The sequence below is a fragment of the Halichoerus grypus genome, chromosome 11 (assembly GCF_964656455.1).
Source record: "Halichoerus grypus chromosome 11, mHalGry1.hap1.1, whole genome shotgun sequence".
Classification (NCBI taxonomy): domain Eukaryota; kingdom Metazoa; phylum Chordata; class Mammalia; order Carnivora; family Phocidae; genus Halichoerus; species Halichoerus grypus.
In genome coordinates this window covers 42,102,043-42,121,769 of record NC_135722.1, presented here as the reverse complement: position 1 = coordinate 42,121,769, position 19,727 = coordinate 42,102,043, and the positions used below count along the sequence as shown (strand labels likewise).

At 38.2% G+C, this 19,727-nt stretch overlaps 1 protein-coding gene across 1 annotated transcript in view; it reads right to left on the bottom strand.

Moving 5' to 3' along the window:
- COPB1 (coat protein complex I subunit beta 1) overlaps positions 1-15,015 on the bottom strand; it is a 37,145-nt gene extending 22,130 nt beyond the window's left edge. The window contains exons 1-8 of the mRNA XM_078058374.1: positions 14,859-15,015; positions 13,984-14,133; positions 9,439-9,668; positions 8,858-9,027; positions 6,574-6,688; positions 5,233-5,325; positions 3,464-3,601; positions 1,008-1,127 (exon numbers count right to left, since the gene is read on the bottom strand). Coding sequence (XP_077914500.1) covers positions 1,008-1,127; positions 3,464-3,601; positions 5,233-5,325; positions 6,574-6,688; positions 8,858-9,027; positions 9,439-9,668; positions 13,984-14,074 — 957 coding nt within the window. The 5' untranslated portion in view covers positions 14,075-14,133; positions 14,859-15,015. The remainder of the gene's footprint in view (positions 1-1,007; positions 1,128-3,463; positions 3,602-5,232; positions 5,326-6,573; positions 6,689-8,857; positions 9,028-9,438; positions 9,669-13,983; positions 14,134-14,858) is intronic.
- Between the last annotated feature and the right edge of the window lie 4,712 nt (positions 15,016-19,727).

Genomic DNA, 19,727 nt, shown 5'->3' with positions numbered 1-19,727 from the left:
ATTCCTATATAACTTTCATTTACACTCACCAGTTGTTAATATTTTGCCACACATACTTTATCCCACTCTCGCTACACCTAAACATTTTAGTGTACATCTCCCATGAATAAGGATAAACTCTTATATAACCACAATACAATTATCAAATTCAGAGAACATTGGTAACAATGATACCACATAATATACAGTCCATAATTCTCATTTCTCTAATTGTCCCAATCATGTCCTATAGAGCAAATTTTTTGTTGTTGCTCTGACCCAGAATAACATTGAATTTAGCTGTCATCGGGCTTTATTTTTATTTTTTTTTAAGATTTTATTTATTTATTTGAGAGAAAGAGACACAGCGAGAGAGGGAACACAAGCAGGGGGAGTGGGAGAGGGAGAAGCAGGCTTCCCGCGGAGCAGGGAGCCCAATGCGGGGCTCGATCCCAGGACCCCGGGATCACGACCTGAGCCGAAGGCAGACGCTTAACGACTGAGCCACCCAGGCGCCCCAGGGAGAAGCAGACATCCTGCTGAGCAGGGAACCCAATGCGGGACTCGATCCTGGGACTCCAGGATCATGACCTGAGCTGAAGGCAGTCGCTTAACCAACTGAGCCACCCAGGCGCCCCCATGGAGCTTTATTTTTATAAAAACCATTATTCTCACAGATTACACAGGTATGCTGATAATTCCATAGAATTATCTTTTATTCTCAATCAGTTGGCATATTTTTCAAAAACAATAAATTATATTCAAATTAAAATGAATGTATCTCTATTGTTAAGAATACCAAATGTAGTACAAATAGAAAAGATATAACATATTAATTCATATTAGAAATATTTTTTATGACAAATACCCCAAAAGGCTATGGCGATTCAAGAGTTACACCTTAGCTGACCAAAATTTAAATTGCCCAGTCTCCAAGAATTTAAGTTAACCAAGATAGCAAAGCTTGAGTGTTACCTCAACTTGAAAAAGATTTTATCTAGGATTTCTCTCTTTCAGATAACATTTACCTGTAGTACTCGTTCATGAGCAGGATGCTCTTTTAATTCTATCAATCGATCCAGAACTATGAGCTTTACATTGTTGTCACTCTCCTTAATAATTAAATCAATGTAACACTGAGCAGCCGCCTATATAAAAAAGGAAACACATTTTAGGAACACATTCATCCATCTTAAACACAGAATCGGAAAATAAGAAAAAAAAAAAGTCCCCAAAGAAGCCAAAATACATTCACTACTCCTGCACTAAAAGTTTATGAATATTTCCCAAAGGAATGTGTCCCTCTGTTCCCTATATTCTAATAAATCTCATTATTTTCAAGTTTAAAAAAGTTAAGAAGAATCACAAGTTAAAAGGATGAAAAGGGGCTGTTATAGGCAGAAATACTAACAGTCAAAAATTAAGGGTTGAAACTAAGGAACAAGGCAGAAAAAAGCAGACAGAGTATCCCCCAAAATATAGCTACTGAGTATCTTTGAGTTTAGGTGCAAAGTCTAACACACCTGCATTACAGTACAGAAAAATCAAGACTATAAAGATGACCCTGACTCATTAAAAGCAGAAGACAAAGGAGCAAACCTGAAAGAGCTCCCAGTGGCCAAAGCTGGAATAGTATGATCAATGAAACAAATAACGATAATGATTATAATACATAGAATAAAATGGCCATACTGATATGAAGAATGAAGAAGGGAGGGAGGGTGGGAGGTAAAGGGACAGCTCTTCTTGCAGGACTCCAGTTAATAAATGTATAATGAGGGAAACAGAAAGTCACCATTAGAATATCACATTAATAACTGCTATACAGAAATGCTAAAATTAGTGGGTATAGGTTTGAAGAGAAATAGGTTATTTGCAGTTTCAAAGTATCTTCCCATGTTATTTACTGATTACAAAAGGAAAAATCATAACTTAACAGTGGAGATATCTGGCAGGCATCACCTTAACCGACTGATCAAGGTTAACATCACTAACAGTATTCCAACATCATGTACACTCCTTCACTGAGAAAGGTTCATCACTTCCGTGGTATTCTTCCCCAAAATGCACAACCTCAATCTAACTGTGAGAAAACATTAGACAAACTCAAATTGAGGGACATTTTACAAACAAATTGACCCAGTATTCTTCAAAAGTGTTAAGGTCATGAAAAACAAGAAAAGGCCTGAGGAAGTGGCACAGATTGGAGGAGACTAACACATGACAACTAAATGTAATGTGGGATCCTGGATTGAATCCGGTACAAAAAAAGGAGATTGGTGAAGTAAATTGGTGGAATTCAAATAACATCTACAGTTTAGTTAACAATATCGTTCCAATGGTAATTTCTTAATTTTGACAATTATACAATTGCTACGCAAGACGCAAACATTATGGGAAGCTGGTGAAGGGTAATGAGAACTTTGTCCTATTTTTACAACTTTTGCTGTTTTGTTGTTCTGTAAGTCTAAAATTATTTCAAAATAAAAAGTTAAAAATTTTTTCTAAGTATTGGCAGGTCAAGCAATCGAGTCTCCTATTAATACAAGCTGGCTTTATAGAACTATTCATTCTCTGACTATATTAGGGGTTCCTCCTGTAGTCTTTTTTTTTTTTTTAAAGATTTTTATTTATTCAAGACACAGAGATAGAGAGAGAGAGAGAGAGCATGAGCAGGGGGAGAGGCAGAGGGAGAGGGAGAAGCAGGCTCCCTGCTGAGCCAGGAGCCCAATGTGGGGCTTGATCCCAAGACCCTGGGATCATGACCTGAGCTAAAGGCAGACGCTTAACCATCTGAGCCACCCAGGCGCCCCCCGCATTGCAGTCTTGATACAGTAAATTAGAGAAGAGAAAGCTAACATTCCAATATTGAAAACATGCACTGTAATCTTTTTTTTTAGGATCCATCATGTAGGATCCAAAATTCATTTTCCCAGATCTAGGTTTTAACATAATTAAAGTATGGGGAGAGATCTTAAAATACCAGTATCATTCTCCAGAAACTAGAAATATTAGTATTCTCTCTGTGTCTCCCTTTCTTCCCATGTATATGTATGAAAGCAGGAAGGAAAAAAAGATTGGACTATGTAAGGAATCCAATAATTTCACAACATTTATAAACTGTTATTTCTGTGCCATGTAATGCCACGTAATCACAAAGTAAACTGCAATGCCACTAAATCATTAAGCGCTGGGGTGCCTGGGTGGCTCAGTCAGTTAAGTGTCTGACTCCTGGTTTCGGCTCAGGTCGTGATCTTGGGGTCCTGGAATCAAGGCTTGCCTTGGACTCCAAACTTCCCTCAGAGTCTGCTTGAGATTCTCTCTCTCTCCCTCTGCCCCTTCCCTCCCCTGCATTCTCTCTCCCTCTCTCTCTAAGTGAATAATAAATCTTTTAAAAAAGAGAACAAATTAAAAATAAAAAAATAAATAAGTGCTAAGACAGCACATCTATCATCTAACCGGCACCAAAAGAAATAAGCAGTACCTTGATTGCAGTAGGCGCACTAGAGAGTGTCACTAATGTTCCGGCAGCTTCATATTTTACAGCTGGGCTAGATGACTGTAATAAGTTATAGATGCAGCGAATGAAACGAGCCCTTTCTGATGGATTAGCATGACAGACCTGGAGAAGAGAACATTTAGGTTTCAACTGACTCCAGGGACACCTGCTTTCAAACAGATGTTTTTAGAGATGTCAGCTTAGATGCTAGTTTTCTTAATCTGAAAACAAAGAATAATGATATAAGGGCATCTGAAGATGTCAGCCAACATGAGATAAGACACCGTGACTGGTAATTTCAGGAAGAAATAGGTTTTACTTCAGACAATTGTTACAGCTACTCATTCATTTATTTATTCAATCACAATTAATATTCTCACTCTTTCACAAAAGATTTTCAAATGGTTTATAATAAAAGATATGCATACTATACACAAGTGAAAAAGAACAAGAGAATGTAAAGTAACAAAATCAAGGACCAAGTGCATTAACATGGGTACTGTGACAGGATATTAAATATGGTCCTAAATTTTTACTCTGGATGTCATGTCAAAAAGGGAAACATGATGGATATCAATCTCAATAGCTAATAAAAGGAAAATACCCATTCTTAAAGCAAGAAAGATAACCCCTTTCTCAAGTACTATTACTTATTTATTTGGAACCATATTCCATACTGTGGAGACAACTAAAATTCTCTATGCTATCCTAAATATATTTTAATACCTTTACCCATGAAGCAAATATTCCTTATTCTTCCTTTTCTGAAGTTGGTTTTTATGTCAGATTTTCCTTTAATATATATATATATACAGTCAAATCTCTTTTATTCAGGCATGACTCAAAAGCTATTTCCTCTTACTATAACCTGGACCCTGCTAGACAAAGAAGTCTCTGAACAGCAGAGAATTCCTATTTTTGAGAGCCTCAGCAGCATCTCTAAACCATACAATGAATTAAAAAGAACTATATATTTACAGTTCTGGTTTCATCTTAAATGCCAAACCTAAATGACTGATTCCCTGTGTTGAAAGGGGCCCTTTTCTTTCAGAATCAAAGACAGCGGTCATCAGCAGTGTCTGCTGTGGGTACTTTGTCAATATTGTCCTATTTAGTAAAGTCACTCCTGATGTATATTTTTGTTGGCCTCCAATGGTGTCAATAGCAAAATTGGATGTTATTTACCTTTTATCAGAACATTAAGATACAATCAATTCTTTCAAAGAATATATCAAATTTAAATGTTGCCAATAAAGCACTTCATTTTAAAACCCAAATCTCATCTAGTTTTAGACTTCCTATTGGTCAATGGCTAACAATGTCATATTGATATATTTAAAATCTATTTTCCTTTACAAACAGGGAACACAGAAAATATTTAAAGCTTTTCTGATTTGTTTTTAGATTTCCAAAGTAGTCTGGTGTGTACTCAAGAAAAGATCTTGAATTTTTTTTCCAAAGCCTGATTCATAATCTATTCAGTTACTGAATAGTGCACGATGATTTCTCTGCTGCTGTATTGGGTCAAGCCATGAGTTTTTAATAGAATTCTTTAAGGAGGTTTAGAAAAATTGGAAGTGCTTGGAAAACACAATAAACCAAAGGAAAAAGAAAAAAAAGGCTTTCATAGATTATGCTATAAAATATTTCTACTACTAAAACATAATATCCCAGCAATTAAGCAACATTCCAGAAAAAGAGAGTTTAACCTTGTCTTAAGCTCTTAGAGTGTATGTTACCCATTTTAGTCTTACCTTATAAATTAATTCAACAATAACCAACTGAAGAATGTCTCCAAATGTTTGAACTTGATCAATGCAAGTACTTAGGTAATCCAAAGCTCGATCCTAACAAAATAAAAATACATTTATCAAATTCCACCTCATTCAATAAAAGGACTTAATCAGTGCAACCTTTAAAAAACATACACAACTGAATATAAAAGAAATGAGGAAATCAGGGCAAAGAAAAATTAAATGAAGGGAAAAAAAGAAGGTTAACACATACATGTAAGAAATAAAGTCCAATACATTTCCTAGAAATGGGCCACAAATTTGGGGTCTGAATTTTCTAGCAGCTAAACTAAGGAGAAAAACACTATGTATTACATGATTCAGAGTACCCATACAATCAAAACAAACCAGCTGTTTAGAAGCATGGTTATTCCTACTTCTAAAAGTTAAAAGAAAAATCTCAACGATTCTCATATACTGAATACTGATATAGAAAACTATGACCTCAACAATATCTCTACAGCAAAAGTATCAGGAAATTTTATTGAACTTTTTCTGATTATGCCCCCCGTGTAGGTAAACAGCATAACACCAAATATATAGGTCAATAAAACCAACTGTACAAGAGGACAAAAGATCCTGGCCCAAATAAGCAGCTTTCTTATGATCTTGTTCACAAGATAAAATGACAGCATCTAGATTTCAGAGAAATGGATAGACTCCGTATCTTTCAGTCTTCATTATTTCCCACATTTGGAGAATACTGGACAGCAAAAATTCCAAGATTAGATGCCACCAAAGTATGCAGTCACTGCTGACCACCCCCCCACCCCCCCAACCCCCTGCCGATCCATACACTTTAAGCACTAGCAGAGCTGGATGTGGAGTTGACACCAACTTATGAAATCTGAAGAGCCTAGTAAGGATACATATCTACACCGAAGACCACGCTTCTTTCACAGACATGGCTCAGGGTGAACCCTATACAAAGCTACCACTTTTCTCTATTAAACAATTTTAGATCTATACCAATAGAAGGAATAACAGATTCAAGCCCCAAAACAGAGTGTTACAAAATATGGCCATAATAATTTCAATCTGGAAAAACTGTCAAGTGGCTATTATTAAATATCTCTCAGTTGTTTACTAAAAAATAAAGTATATACATAAGCAATTGTCTGGAGAAAGATTAAGAGAAAACCATTTTATACAAATTAAGTTCAAAAATCTAAAAAAACCCAAAATATACGAACACTTGTACTATAAAAAAATCACTGACTAAAAACTTGATTAGGCCTATGTAAATACTTTTAATTATCATTTGAATACAGTCATAAAAGTATTTTTTAAAAAGTATTTCACCTGATCTGCATGAATTAGCATCATAAAGGCATTCCTTTTGCAACTTGCATCCTTCTCATTCACCAGAAAATCATGTATCAGTTCAGGAGCATCAGGTATAAGATGTTCAAAATTCCTTGAAATAAAACAGGTAATATTCATATTTAATGAAAACCTACTTTGTTATTTTAGTAACTGCCTGGACACTACTAAAATTAATCTTTATCAAGCTTTATAACACTGTCAATCGTTTTGCTTTTTGAAACCTTAAGTCAATTAGAACTGTGGGTAGAAATCACAAACTTACATCTTCATCTATTAAATTATCAAATTATATGCTTTCTACTTTAATAAAGAAAAAGCGGACTTTTTCCACATGCTATCGTTCACCGGAATATCTCTAATAATTGTCTTTCATATACTTTATATACTTCATATACTTTAGGAATACAAGATCAATGCTCATGATGACACTCTCAGTGTACTGAAAGAGTCTTAAGAATTATCAGGAATAAAAATAGTCCCTTGAGGGGCGCCTGGGTGGCTCAGTCAGTTAAGCGTCTGCCTTCGGCTCAGGTCATGATCCCGGGGTCCTGGGATTGAGCCCTGCATCGGGCTCCCTGCTCAGCGGGAGAGTCTGCTTCTCCCTCTTGCTTGTGCTCTCTTTCTCAAATAAATAAATAAAATCTTTTTAAAAATAGTCCCTTGAATTGTATAATTATGCATTATAATTACTTATTCACTTACTTGCTAACTTACTTCCTATTCAGGAAAATTTTAAGTATTTGTAGTATACAGAATTATGAACACCAGCTTAAAAACCATCACCTGACTTCAACAATTGTTAATTCATGGCCAATTCTGTTTCACCTATACCCCTGCCCACTTCTTCTCCTCCCATATTATTTTGAAGCAAATCCCAGACCACTTACCACTTCTTCTATAAATGTATTGGCATATTATAATTGAGGATACCTTCTTTTTATTTTTATTTTTTAAAGATTTTATCTATTTATTTGACAGAGAGAGACACAGCTAGAGAGGGAACACAAGCAGGGGGAGTGGGAGAGGGAGAAGCAGGTTTCCCACCGAGCAGGGAGCCCGATGCGGGGCTCAATCCCAGCACCCTGGGATCATGACCTGAGCCGAAGGCAGACGCTTAACGACTGAGCCACCCAGGCGCCCCAGAGGATACTTTCTCTTTAAAACAAATCATAATACCATTATCATACCTTAAAAAACTTAAAATTCCTTAATATCATCATATACAGTGTTCAAATTTCCCATTGTCTTATAAATGTCATGATTTTTGTGTATGCAGTCTAGTTTAAGTTCTGAAATTTGTGTAGTCTGTACGGTAACTTTCAAAGAACTCTACATTACTAACCAGAATACCACTTCCCCAACAGATAACAAAATCTAATATAACAATAAGAGAACTATGAAATAGAACAATCAACTCTTAAAGTACAAAGATATTTATAAAAGTTACATCCTATGTCTAAATAGATTGACACCAGTAATTACAAAAACCAAGCATTCTAGCCTTATCTAACTGGTTCTTCTAAGTCATTTTTATTTTATTTTTTTTTTAAAGATTTTATTTATTTATTTGAGAGAGAGAATGAGATAGAGAAAGAGAGCATGAGGGGGGGAGGGTCAGAAGGAGAAGCAGACTCCCTGCTGAGCAGGGAGCCCGATGCGGGGCTCCATCCGGGACTCCAGGATCATGACCTGAGCCGAAGGCAGTCGCTTAACCAACTGAACCACCCAGGCGCCCCTCCCCCCCCCTTTTGAAAAGATTTCTTTAAATCATTTTTAAAGTCCAAAATCTTCAGCTTTCAAAGAACAGGAATCAATTGAGAACTGCAACCTTTCTCATTAAAAAGTTCCCTCCTTAAGGCTTCTAAGGGTAAAAAGACAAGACCCACATCCCACACAAAGAGAATTCAAAAACAGGGTCAAAAACTCAAAACCTACAAGGGCTAAGCAAGTTAACTAATTAAGTGGGCTGAAGTACAACTGAGAATGATAGGCACTGTAAACTGCAAAGTATACAACTTATTTAAAGGGAGCTATTGTCAATTTCAGCATAATGTTGTCATGCAGAAACTAGGACCCAGGGTTGCCAGATCTTTTCAATGTTGACAACATAATAATAATAATAAGAAAAAAATATATCGTTCAGGCTAAACAAGCATTATCTGCAAGCTACGTACAATCTGCAAGGAACTGTTGTGGTACCTCTAGTCTAAAAGACTAAATAATCCTCACAAAACTAAGCCACAGGAGTACCTTTATTTACCTATAAATTGTATAGATGGCCAAAACAGCATTTCTTCTAACATAGCTGTGTCGGTGCTCCAAACAAGCACGGATAGCTGGCATTAAAGGTTCTAGCAATTCTGCTTCTTTCAATTTGCAAAGAAAACGAAGAGTGGATCCTCGAATAAATTCATTAGGATGCTGAAGATCCTGATAAAGTTTAAATATGAAATGTTGAGTTCCAGCATTTTACAAAACAACACACAATTAAGTGCAAAATTTCCTATGAAAAAAATAAGCAAGTAAGTTTGTGGAAAAAGATCTCGATTATCAGACAATTTCCTTCAGATTCCTGTCAAATCAATTTTTACTTATCACATCAATGTCTCATATTTTATGTGTCACTGGTTTTTTTTAATTAGTAACATAAAAATGCATGAAAAATGTCCAAAGAAAGTTCCAATAAAATTTTTTACAGTAACTTTTTACAACTTCAGTTTCAATTATCGGTAACTTAGATCTTACCCCAGACTTAATTTTAAAAATTAAAACAAATCCCATTCCACGAATTTTACAATTAAAATCAAAGCAATATTCAGAAATAACCATGGTTTGGTTTACCTTTCTGTATGCATCACATACAAGGATCATTTCATGTAAAAGTCTCCCATCTGGAGTTGTTTTAGGAACAATTTCCCAAAATACCAGAAGTAATTTTTTGATGGTATGATCCTGAAGAGGTAGCACAAAACGAATGATGGTCATCAGAAGTCCAGGAAGCTTTTCACCATTCAGAATCATAATGATTACTTTCTTCAAAGCTTCAGTCTTCGACTTCACATCTCCTTTTTCTGATTCAAAAAAAAAAAAAAAGCACAATCACTTCAAAGGAAAATTCTCCAGATAATTTTACAATTCACAAAACATTTTCTCACTTTACCAGCAGTAATGATAATAAAGGCACTAAAGAAAGTGACAAAGGGGGGGGCGCCTGGGTGGCTCAGTCGTTAATTCTGCCTTGGCTCAGGTCATGATCCTAGGATCCTGGGATCGAGCCCTGCGTCGGGCTCCCTGCTTGGTGGGGAGTCTGCTTCTCCCTCTCCCACTCCCCCTGCTTGTGTTCCCTCTCTCGCTGTGTCTCTATCAAATAAGTAAATAAAATCTTAAAAAAAAAAAAAAAGAAAGTGACAAGGGTTCTCGACCTAGCTCTGCCACAAACAAGCTGAATGACTTTACACAAGTCATTTATCTCTGAACCTCATGTTACTTTACATAGAACATGAAGGCACTGGATTAGATCTCTGGTCCCTAACCCATGGAGTTAATGTAGAAGCCACGAATCTGTAGGTATACCAAATGATGCATGTCTCAAACACAGATGTAGCTATTTTTCACAGTGTAAATAGATGCTGTTAGAATAAATGGCTTCTGATATCAACATTGCTTTTAGTCAGTTGTGTATTTCCTCAAAGTTACCACAACTATCATGAGGAAAGGAAGGGGAGGATCAGTGGCATTTTTTTTTAACATTAGATCTTCAAACTCAAAAAGGCTGGGAACTAATACACTAAACCCAAAATCCCATCATATTTCTACGGGACTATAAATCTTCCATGCTCGCTTCAGCAGCACATATACTAAAATTGGAACAGACTACAAAACTTCAGAATCTTTCTTAAGAAATCACCTAAAAAACTGGAAGAAAATTAAAATGTACTAGATAAGTAGCCATTATTTAGAATTAAGGATGAGATATTTAAGATACTAGTTTATTGTTACTTAGCTTAAAGCAATTTACACTATAAACTATATTATGCAAAACAATCTATAATTTCATCATTATCACTGCATACTGAAGAATTTATGGTAAAAATATTTTGTGTCCAAAATTCAAAGGCAGGAATGTAAGAGGCAAGCACATCGCTACAACTGCTTAGATCACAGAAATAAGCAAATATCTAGGAGACGGGAGGACAAAGAGGGATGACGAAGTTTTTAATAACCTTAGAGTTATCATGAGGAAAAGAACAGAACTAGGAATACATTTCCAACAATTAGAGCTAAGTGGCTATCAAATGAAGAGTTCCTTGTTGTTGCCAAAGAGACAAGAGACTGTGAATGACCAGCTGATATTTACAGAAAGGATTTAAGTTTTCAAGAATTATAGTAGGTAAATCAAAATTTCTTTCCAGCCCCCAAAGGCTCTATATCTATTACTAGCTTGGTATGATATTTTCACATGTTGCAGAATAGAGAATATTCTCAGGTTCTCAATTTGTGTTCAATTGAGAACACAGTAAGGGTTCTTGCCAAACTTACTCCACAAGGGTGAACATTTTTGTTTAAAACACACTTTCTCATGCATCTCTCCCTGCTTCAGAGTATCATATCTCCTGCCACATATGAAAAAAAATTGGTATTGCCATAGCAAATCAAGAAACAAACAACTAGGGGCGCCAGGGTGGCTCAGCTGGTTAAGCATCTGTCTCTCAGGGTCCTGGGATCAATCCCCGCATCTGGCTCTCTACTCCACCGGGAGTCTGCTTCTTCCCAACCTCCCCAGTTCCCCCCTCCCCTGCTCGTGCACGCATTCTCTCTCTCTCTCTCTCTCTCAAATAAATATATAAAATCTTAAAAAAACAAAAACAAAAAACTGTAAAATTATGGAGTACCAATCTGTGCAAACCTTCAGTTTTTAAGTCTGTGAGGATGACAAAAACAAAGCATCAGGAAAGGTGACAGTAGCCGAGAGCAATCTCCCTGATAATAAGACAGACTGGGCAAAGTTTTAAGTGGCTAAAGTTGTATTTGCTGAGCCTAAATAGGTTTTCTTATCTTTGCCCTGAGCTTCCTTTCTGAATATTAAAAAAAAAAAAAAAGGTTTTTTTCCTAATCTGTTTGATAGCATAAAGGACACAAAGTCCAAAAGGCATAAAACTGTTATCATTATAAAGCTGATGTCTTCTTTCGTTCCAGTTTTTGACTACTTTTCCCAAATTAGCAAATCCTAAGGGTTTAGCAGGATAAAGCTCCACTTGTAACTACATGTTAAAAAGTTTTAGAAGTTTCATAGAAAACATGTAAAAAATCTGTACCATTTACAATTCAAGCCCCCTTAGCCCCGATTTCCATTTATTCCAACAATTCAAACTGAGGTGAAGGATGTTTTTTTCCTACATCTTCAAACTTTTCAGAACTTTTCTTCCATACACTACTAAAAATATGGAAAATTTCAAATATTAATTCAATTCGCCGAAATCTACCAAGTACTTCCTACTCCAGGCTATGTATGGTCATCAGATCTCATGTCCAGTGACTAAAAGCATAGGTAAAGTAACTCAATATTTCACAAGAAAGGATTTGTTACTCAAATTGGAAACTACTTCTAAACTTTTTCTCACCTCAACTCTTAAGATACAGTAAAAAAATACACATAAAATTTGAGATTTGAGACTATTTATTTCTTGATGGGGGGAAGACAGTTAAGGCAGCTGTAATTAAGAAAAAGGTATTGTTACAATTAAGGGCAGGTTTTGTTCTTTATCTTCCCAGCTGCAACCTTAAGTATCTGGGAGTCTAAAAGTGAAAACTTTTTTTTTTTTTTTAAAGTAAGCTCTATGCCCGACATGAGGCTTGAACTCAAGATCCCGAGATCAAGACTGCATGCTCTACCCACTGAGCCAGCCAAGTGCCCCGAAAACTTTTAAATTATAAGAAAAAAAAACAGTAATGAAAGTTTATTCATTAACGTGCATTCCATTCTACTATCATACATAAACATGAAAAAAAAAAAGATCTGTGGCTTTTGTATATAGGGGTATAGGTTTAAGTGCCATAAAGGAGGGTTTCTTTTTCCTTCTCTAAAAATCGATCTCTTGGGTGCCTGGGTGGCTCAGTTGGTTAAGTGTCTGCCTTCAGCTCAGGTCATGATCCTGGGGTCCCTGGATCGAGTCCCCCATCGGGCTCCCTGCTCAGCAGAGAGTCTGCTTCTCCCTCTGACCCTCCCTTTCTCGTGCTCTCTCTCTCTCACGCTCTCTCTCTCAAATAAATGAAGTCTTTAAAAAAATAATAATAATAAATAAATAAATAAAAAATAAAAATGGATCTCAATAGAAACCTAATATTAAGTAGCCTAAAATCAGGATATTCCATTACTGCTGATTAAGAGGTGGGACTAGGCAAGTAAAATATTGTCTCCTTTCAAATGGCAAACTACCTTCTAAAAGATACTTTCAAGATCTGAAGCATAATTTTCACTCTTCGTTTTAAACAGTAGTTACCAGTTTAAGTTAAACTTATTTTTAGTAGTTCAATGAAACAAGAACCATTATTCTGGAATGTGCATTACCTTGAAAAATTATTTTTCACAGAATCACTCACAGAAAGGATACAGAGTATACACTTTTAAAATCCAGAAATATACTTGTTTTCTTTTTGTATAAATGCTTTATAAAAGCTTAAACCTTTTGAAACCTCAAATACTCAAAAAGCTTAAAACTTTCTGGAAAACACATGTGTATTCCAGGGTTGACTTCATTAGTTCAGCAGGTGGTAAACCCAAAGAACAAAGTTCTAGTTTTACAAGCTAAGTAATATGAAGTTAAGTGCACAGAGGAACTGAGACATTCAAATACACATTCTCAACCTGTTACCTACAGAGAACGGTCAGCTACACTTAAGCATAACATAAACTATATAAGCCATTATGTTATTTTGAGGAATATCTAACAACTATTACATTTCTTTAGCTTTACTAAGCTAAGCTGAGACGCTGTTTTATTTCCAAAAACCAATATTGCAAGTCTAAATGTAACAAGTTTTTTTTTTTCTTTTTCTAGATTTTATTTATTTGAGAGGGAGCCAGAGAGAGAGCACAAGCAGAGGGGAGGCGCAGAAGGAGCAGCAGACTCCCCACTGAGCAGGGAGCCTGAAGTGGGGCTCAATCTCAGGACTTGGGATCATGACCTGAGCAGAAGGTATAAGCTTAACCGACTGAGCCACCCAGGCGCCCCAAGTTTTCATTTTTAATAAGACCAAAGTTCTACTGAAGAGATCCTAGAAAAAACTAAAATAAGTATTTCTAATTACAAATAAACTTGAAATGAAAATAAGCCTTTTATTTTCATTTTTTCTCCATTTAATTTTCCAAGTATTATCAGAGTTTACCTAGATCATTTTTTAAGCTAATTTCAGATGGTGGTTCTGAATCCATGGGCACGTTAATTAACGTATAGCACACGTTCTCGGCAGCCGTCATGGTTTCCGGATATAATCAAACCTCGATACAAGATTTAAGGATGATTGATGCCAGAAAATCTAGAAAAATAGAAGGATATCATTACAAGTAAAACAAAACAAAACAAAACAAAAACACAACCAGTAACTATCGTGATCTTTACTGTCTAAAGTTCATTCAGTTTGGCTAATGAGTTTTAAAGTATTAGAAGGGTAGGGTCAATTTATACTGTGTCCCATAAAAATAATGCCTATTTTAATAAAAGACACGCCTGTCTGCCTCGGTCTAAGGTATAGACCCCACAACCCCGCCCAGGGCTTGAGAATGCTGTACTGCAACAACTAAGGCCCACAATACAGTGACAGTCCCCCAGTCCCGCCCAACCATGTAACAGAACAATGATTTTTAAACATAACACACAATCTGAATTGCTCAAGTTAAGAGACCCTGTGCACGAATACTCGGCTAAAAACCTTAAAACATTTTCTTGCGTTCATGGGTGGATCCGACTGTGTGTCGGTCGGTCAATCAGTACGCTGCACCCCCACCCCCTTCCCTTCCTCCAGCAAAGCAGCCCCCGGAATGATGAGCCCCGGGGCCCCGGGAGGGATTAGACCCCTGGCCAGTACAAAAGACCGGGAAAGGGCGTCCGGCCCAGAGCTTCCCAGCCCCCCGTTCCACTTCGCCAGGCCCGGACGCGAGCGGCCTAGTCGCTCCCCTTCCGCATCTTCCCGCGGGAGAGCCAGTTCCTCCGACTCAGCCCAGCCCAGCACGCCTCGGGGACTGGGGGCTTTTGGCCCGCTACCTGGCTCCAAGGGGCGGCGGCTACGGCAACGGTGGGACCGTGGACTCCGGCTCCAACCCGCAGCAGCAGCCGCTGCTCCGCACAGTCCTAGGCTGACGTGGAAGGGGGTGGGGTGACGAGGCCAAGCCACCTAGCACCTACGGCAACGCAGAGAGGACAAGCCTTCTCCGTCCTGCGCCTGCGCTCTGTAAGTATGCCGCAAGTTTCTTCCTTGTAGTCCACGGCAGTTTTAGGTGGCAGGGGCATCTGGGAAGACATTAAGCTTTCCCTGCAAGCCAAACGCCGAATTAAGCGCTGTGGTCATTTAAATGCTACCTAGAAATTGTTTCCTCTTCCAGGAACTACAACAGCCAAGGGAGGAAGTGCTCAGAAAGGGAAGCCCATTTTATAAGGGCTGTATGGTCCAGCGGGAAAGAGCAGTAGACTGCGAGAACTGGAAGCCCTTTTGTAGCTCAAAGAAACAGGGAAAGTAACTAATTATTATCTGGGAAAGTCATTTCAGTTCTTCTAATAAGTGAGGGTAGATTCTGTGAAGATCCACTTTAGTTCTTAACGTCTCCAGTAGTCTCAATCTCTGCCTCTGCAGTTAGGCTGGGGTTGCTGGGACATCGAAGTCGCACTTTATTTCGTAATGGTCCCTTTCACGCTTTCTGAGCATCCAAGAAATTAATTTTTTTTTTTTTCTCAAAAAGGGAGATTGACGGTCACTGTTTTAAAAGGATTTTACCTTTCTCCAAAAACCCAATTGTTACAGCTACTATCAGCCGTAGCACCTTCGGTATTGCTCATATGAGGTTCCATATGCCCCCACGTAGCACTTCCCCCTCAAAAAGTTTTCTGGCCAATTATTATTAAAAAAAAATTTTTTTTGAAGCCTTGAGCAAAATACTGTGGATAAAAGACATCTGACAGAACTCGCCCTTAACAGGTACACTTCCGTTAAGAAGATAGAGCACAAATATTGTCTCATGTATCTAGAATCCAGCTTTTTTAGATTTCTTCTTTTTAAAACCATCAAGCAAAATATAAATTCTTTGAGCACCCAAAATATATCACAAAGGCCATGTGTTTACAGCACTTTCTAAGAATGTTCTTCAAAACCTATGTATTGATTTTTTTTAAAAAAACCTTTTATCTTGAGATAATTGCAGAGTGACCTAAATACAGAGATCCCATATATTCTTCCCCTAATTTCTCCCAGTGGTAACATTTTGCATACAGTTCAATACCAAATCCAGGAAATTGACATTGATATAATTTACTCCTCATTCAGATTCACCAGTTTTTAAATGCACTCTACTTGTGTATTTAGTTCTAGGCAATTTTACCATGTTTAGATTCATGTGACCTCCACCAGGCATGATACAGAACAATTTTAAGGATCCCTCCTGCTACCCTTTTATACAGCCACTTCCCTCCTTAACCCCTGGCAACTACTAACCTGTTGTCCCTATCTCCGTAATTTTGTCATTTCAAAGATGTACAATGTAACCAGTGAGATCGTTTTTTCATGCAACATAATTCCCTTGAGATCAACTTCCAAGATGTGTATACAACAGGTTGTTTCACTTGTGTATTCATGTTTAACATGAAATTTTTACAAGAACAGTATCTGGTTTCCAAGCCCACTTATCAAGAAGTGACAATCTGTTGGCATGAAATGAGGCCCCCAAAAGCATAAAAACTAGATTTAGCAATAAGAAAGCTCAGCAGTGTAGAGTCACCATAGTGTAGGACCAACCATACCCACTTCAATCGCCCTGGAGGCTCATTGTGTTACAGAAGAAAATTTGAAGACTTATCCTGACCAAGTCATTAAGGAAACTATTAAATATGAAAAGACAAGAAAACATAATGTGTTTTATAAAACCTCATTTTAGGTCTGCACTTAAAATGTCACTGGCAGTGTATATACATTGTTGTATACTTTTTTTTTTAAGATTTTATTTATTTGACAAACAGAGAGAGTACAAGCAGGAGGAGTGGCAAGCAGAGGGAAAGGGAGAAGCAGGCTCCCCACTGAGCCGGGAGCCTGATGTGGGGCTCCATCCCAGGACCCTGAGACCATGACCTGAGCTGAAGGCAGACGCTTAACTGACTGAACCACCCAGGTGCCCATTGTTGTATATTCTTAAATACAGAGCTCGTTCAATAGATATCAGGACCTTATATAGCCGATTTCTTCCTGACTTATAATATGCACCTTGTTTTGGGTCTTATGTTTACTCTAGTATGTAATTGTATCATTCTGAATGCTTTTTTTTTTAAGGTTTTTTTTTTTTTTTTGAGAGAGAGAGAGCGCGAGAGAACAGGGGAGAGGCAGAGGCAGAGGGAGAGGATCCAAAACAGACTCCCTGCTGAGAGGGGAGCCCCACTCAGAGTTCGAACTCATGATCCTAATAAGATCATGACCTGAGCCAAAACCAAGAGTCCGACTGAGCCACCCAGGCACCCCTCATTCTGAATGCTTTTTTTTTTTTTTTTTTTTAAAGATTTTATTTATTTATTTGACAGGGAGAGACACAGCGAGAGAGGGAACACAAGCAGGGGGAGTGGGAGAGGGAGAAGCAGGCTTCCCGTAGAGCAGGGAGCCCGATGCGGGGCTCGATCCCAGGACCCTGGGATCATGACCTGAGCCGAAGGCAGACGCTTAACGACTGAGCCACCCAGGCACCCCCTGAATGCTTTTTTTTTAAAAAAGATTTTATTTGGGGCGCTTGGGTGGCTCAGCCGTTAAGCGTCTGCCTTCGGCTCAGGTCATGATCCCAGGGTCCTGGGATCGAGCCCCACATCAGGCTCCCTGCTCGGCAGGAAGCCTGCATCTCCCTCTCCCACTCCCCCTGCTTGTGTTCCCTCTCTCGCTGTGTCTCTCTGTCAAATAAATAAAATCTTAAAAAAAAAAAAGATTTTATTTATTAGAGAGAAAGGAAGACCAAGAGCGAAGGCACAAGCAGGCAGAGTGGCAGGCAGAGGGAGAGGGAGAAGCAGGTCCCCCCGCTGAGCAGAGCCAGACACAGGGCTCTACCCCAGGACCCTGGGATCATGAGCTGAGCCAAAGACAGATGCTTAACTGACTGAGCCACCCAGGTGCCCCCTCCCCTTTTTAAAGATTGAATGCTTTAAATTTAAGTTGAGAGCAAAAGCCTTGTCATATACCAAGAGTCATAAAAAATTAGGTGTCTAGGAAATCAAGGCCTAGAGAAAAGGAACTTGTCCTCAAATCACAAAGTGGTCAAACATGAGAAAGCTGATATTAGAACCTGAATCCTGTCACCTACTTTACTGCCTCTTATTTTTTAATCATGAGTTCTTCAAAGCTGCACCTATAGATGCCTAATAAATTCCAGGTGAATTGAATATTATTTTTATATCAGTGATAGGGTTTATGAGAGGATTATTATTAGGAATTTTATTGTTTATAATTATTTAACACAGATTAAACAGAATAACTAAATATAACACACTAGACAAAACAATGGAAAGGCATCACCATGAACAGACAGTGGAGTTGATTGAATCTTACTGGGGTGGAAACGATTTTAACGTTCTAAGGTCAGTGCATAAGACTAACATCACATATTGAAAAGATTACAAAGGGGTACCTTGGTGGCTCAGTCACTTAGGCATCTGCCTTTGGCTCAGGTCTTGATCTCCGGGTCTTGGGATCAAGCCCTGCCATCAGGACCCATGCTCAGCGGGGCTCTGCTTTTTCCTCTCCCTCTGCACACCCCCTCCCCATGCCCTCTGTTTTAAATAAATAGAATCTTAAAAAAAAATAATAAAAAACTAAAAATAAAAAGATTACTAAAACTGCCTCCAAAGAACAATACAGATGACATTTTTTTTCCTAGGAGTACCAGTCAAGTAATTGGTCTACATTTAGGGAACAGATACAAAATGTTATGCATTATCTTTAAACAACAGAATCAGCCAACAAGACAGAGGCTCACACAATGATAGGCAGAGGAAGAGAGACCTGCCTGAGGCTTTAAAGAGCAGGTTATGAAATTTCCCACTTATGTTCCCTCCTCCAGACTATAATAGCCATTGAGTCTGAAGGCAGGTGGGACAACTCCCTCTCATTCACTGTGTGTGAAAGTTGCACATGCTCAGTGCAACTCTATGGTAGGTCAAATGGCCACATGCTTCTTGTGGCCTCATCCCAAGCTCAAATGGCCAACTCCTGAGGCTACTTCCAGAACAGAGACCCAACACCTCACACATTCCGGTATTTAGTCAGGTCTTTCTCTCAACAAGGTTGCCAGAGTTCCTCTTAGCACTTTACCTTCAAGAAGTCAGAGAAATTTAAATCTACTAAAGCTTTTAAAGTTTTGGGCAATCTATGGGGCACCTGGCTGGCTCAGTCGGTGGAGCGTGTGACTCTTGGTCTTAGACTTGTAGGTTCAAGCCCCACACTGGGTGTAGAGATTACTTAAAATCTTTATTTTTATTATTATTTTTTAAAGATTTTATTTATTTAACATAGAGAGCACAAGCAGGGGGAGCGTCAGGCAGAGAGGGAGAGGAGAAGCAGGCTCCCGGCTGAGCAGGGAGCACCATGTGGGGCTCAATCCCAGGATGCTGGGACCACGGCCTGAGCCAAAGGCAGACGCTTAACCGACTGAGCCACCCAGGCACCCCAAAAATAAAATCTTAAAAAAACACAAATTTTTGGACAATTTGGGGAAAAAAACTAACATTTTATGAATTTTAGAGTGTACAAGGTGTTTCCACATAAATTCTCCCATTTAACCTTCACAATAATTCTCCAAACGGCAACTAATTAGTAGAATTAGATCTAAAATCCAAGTTCCCTATCTACAAATGAACTGCTCCTCTCTAGAAAGATAGGAATCTCAGGAAATAAAA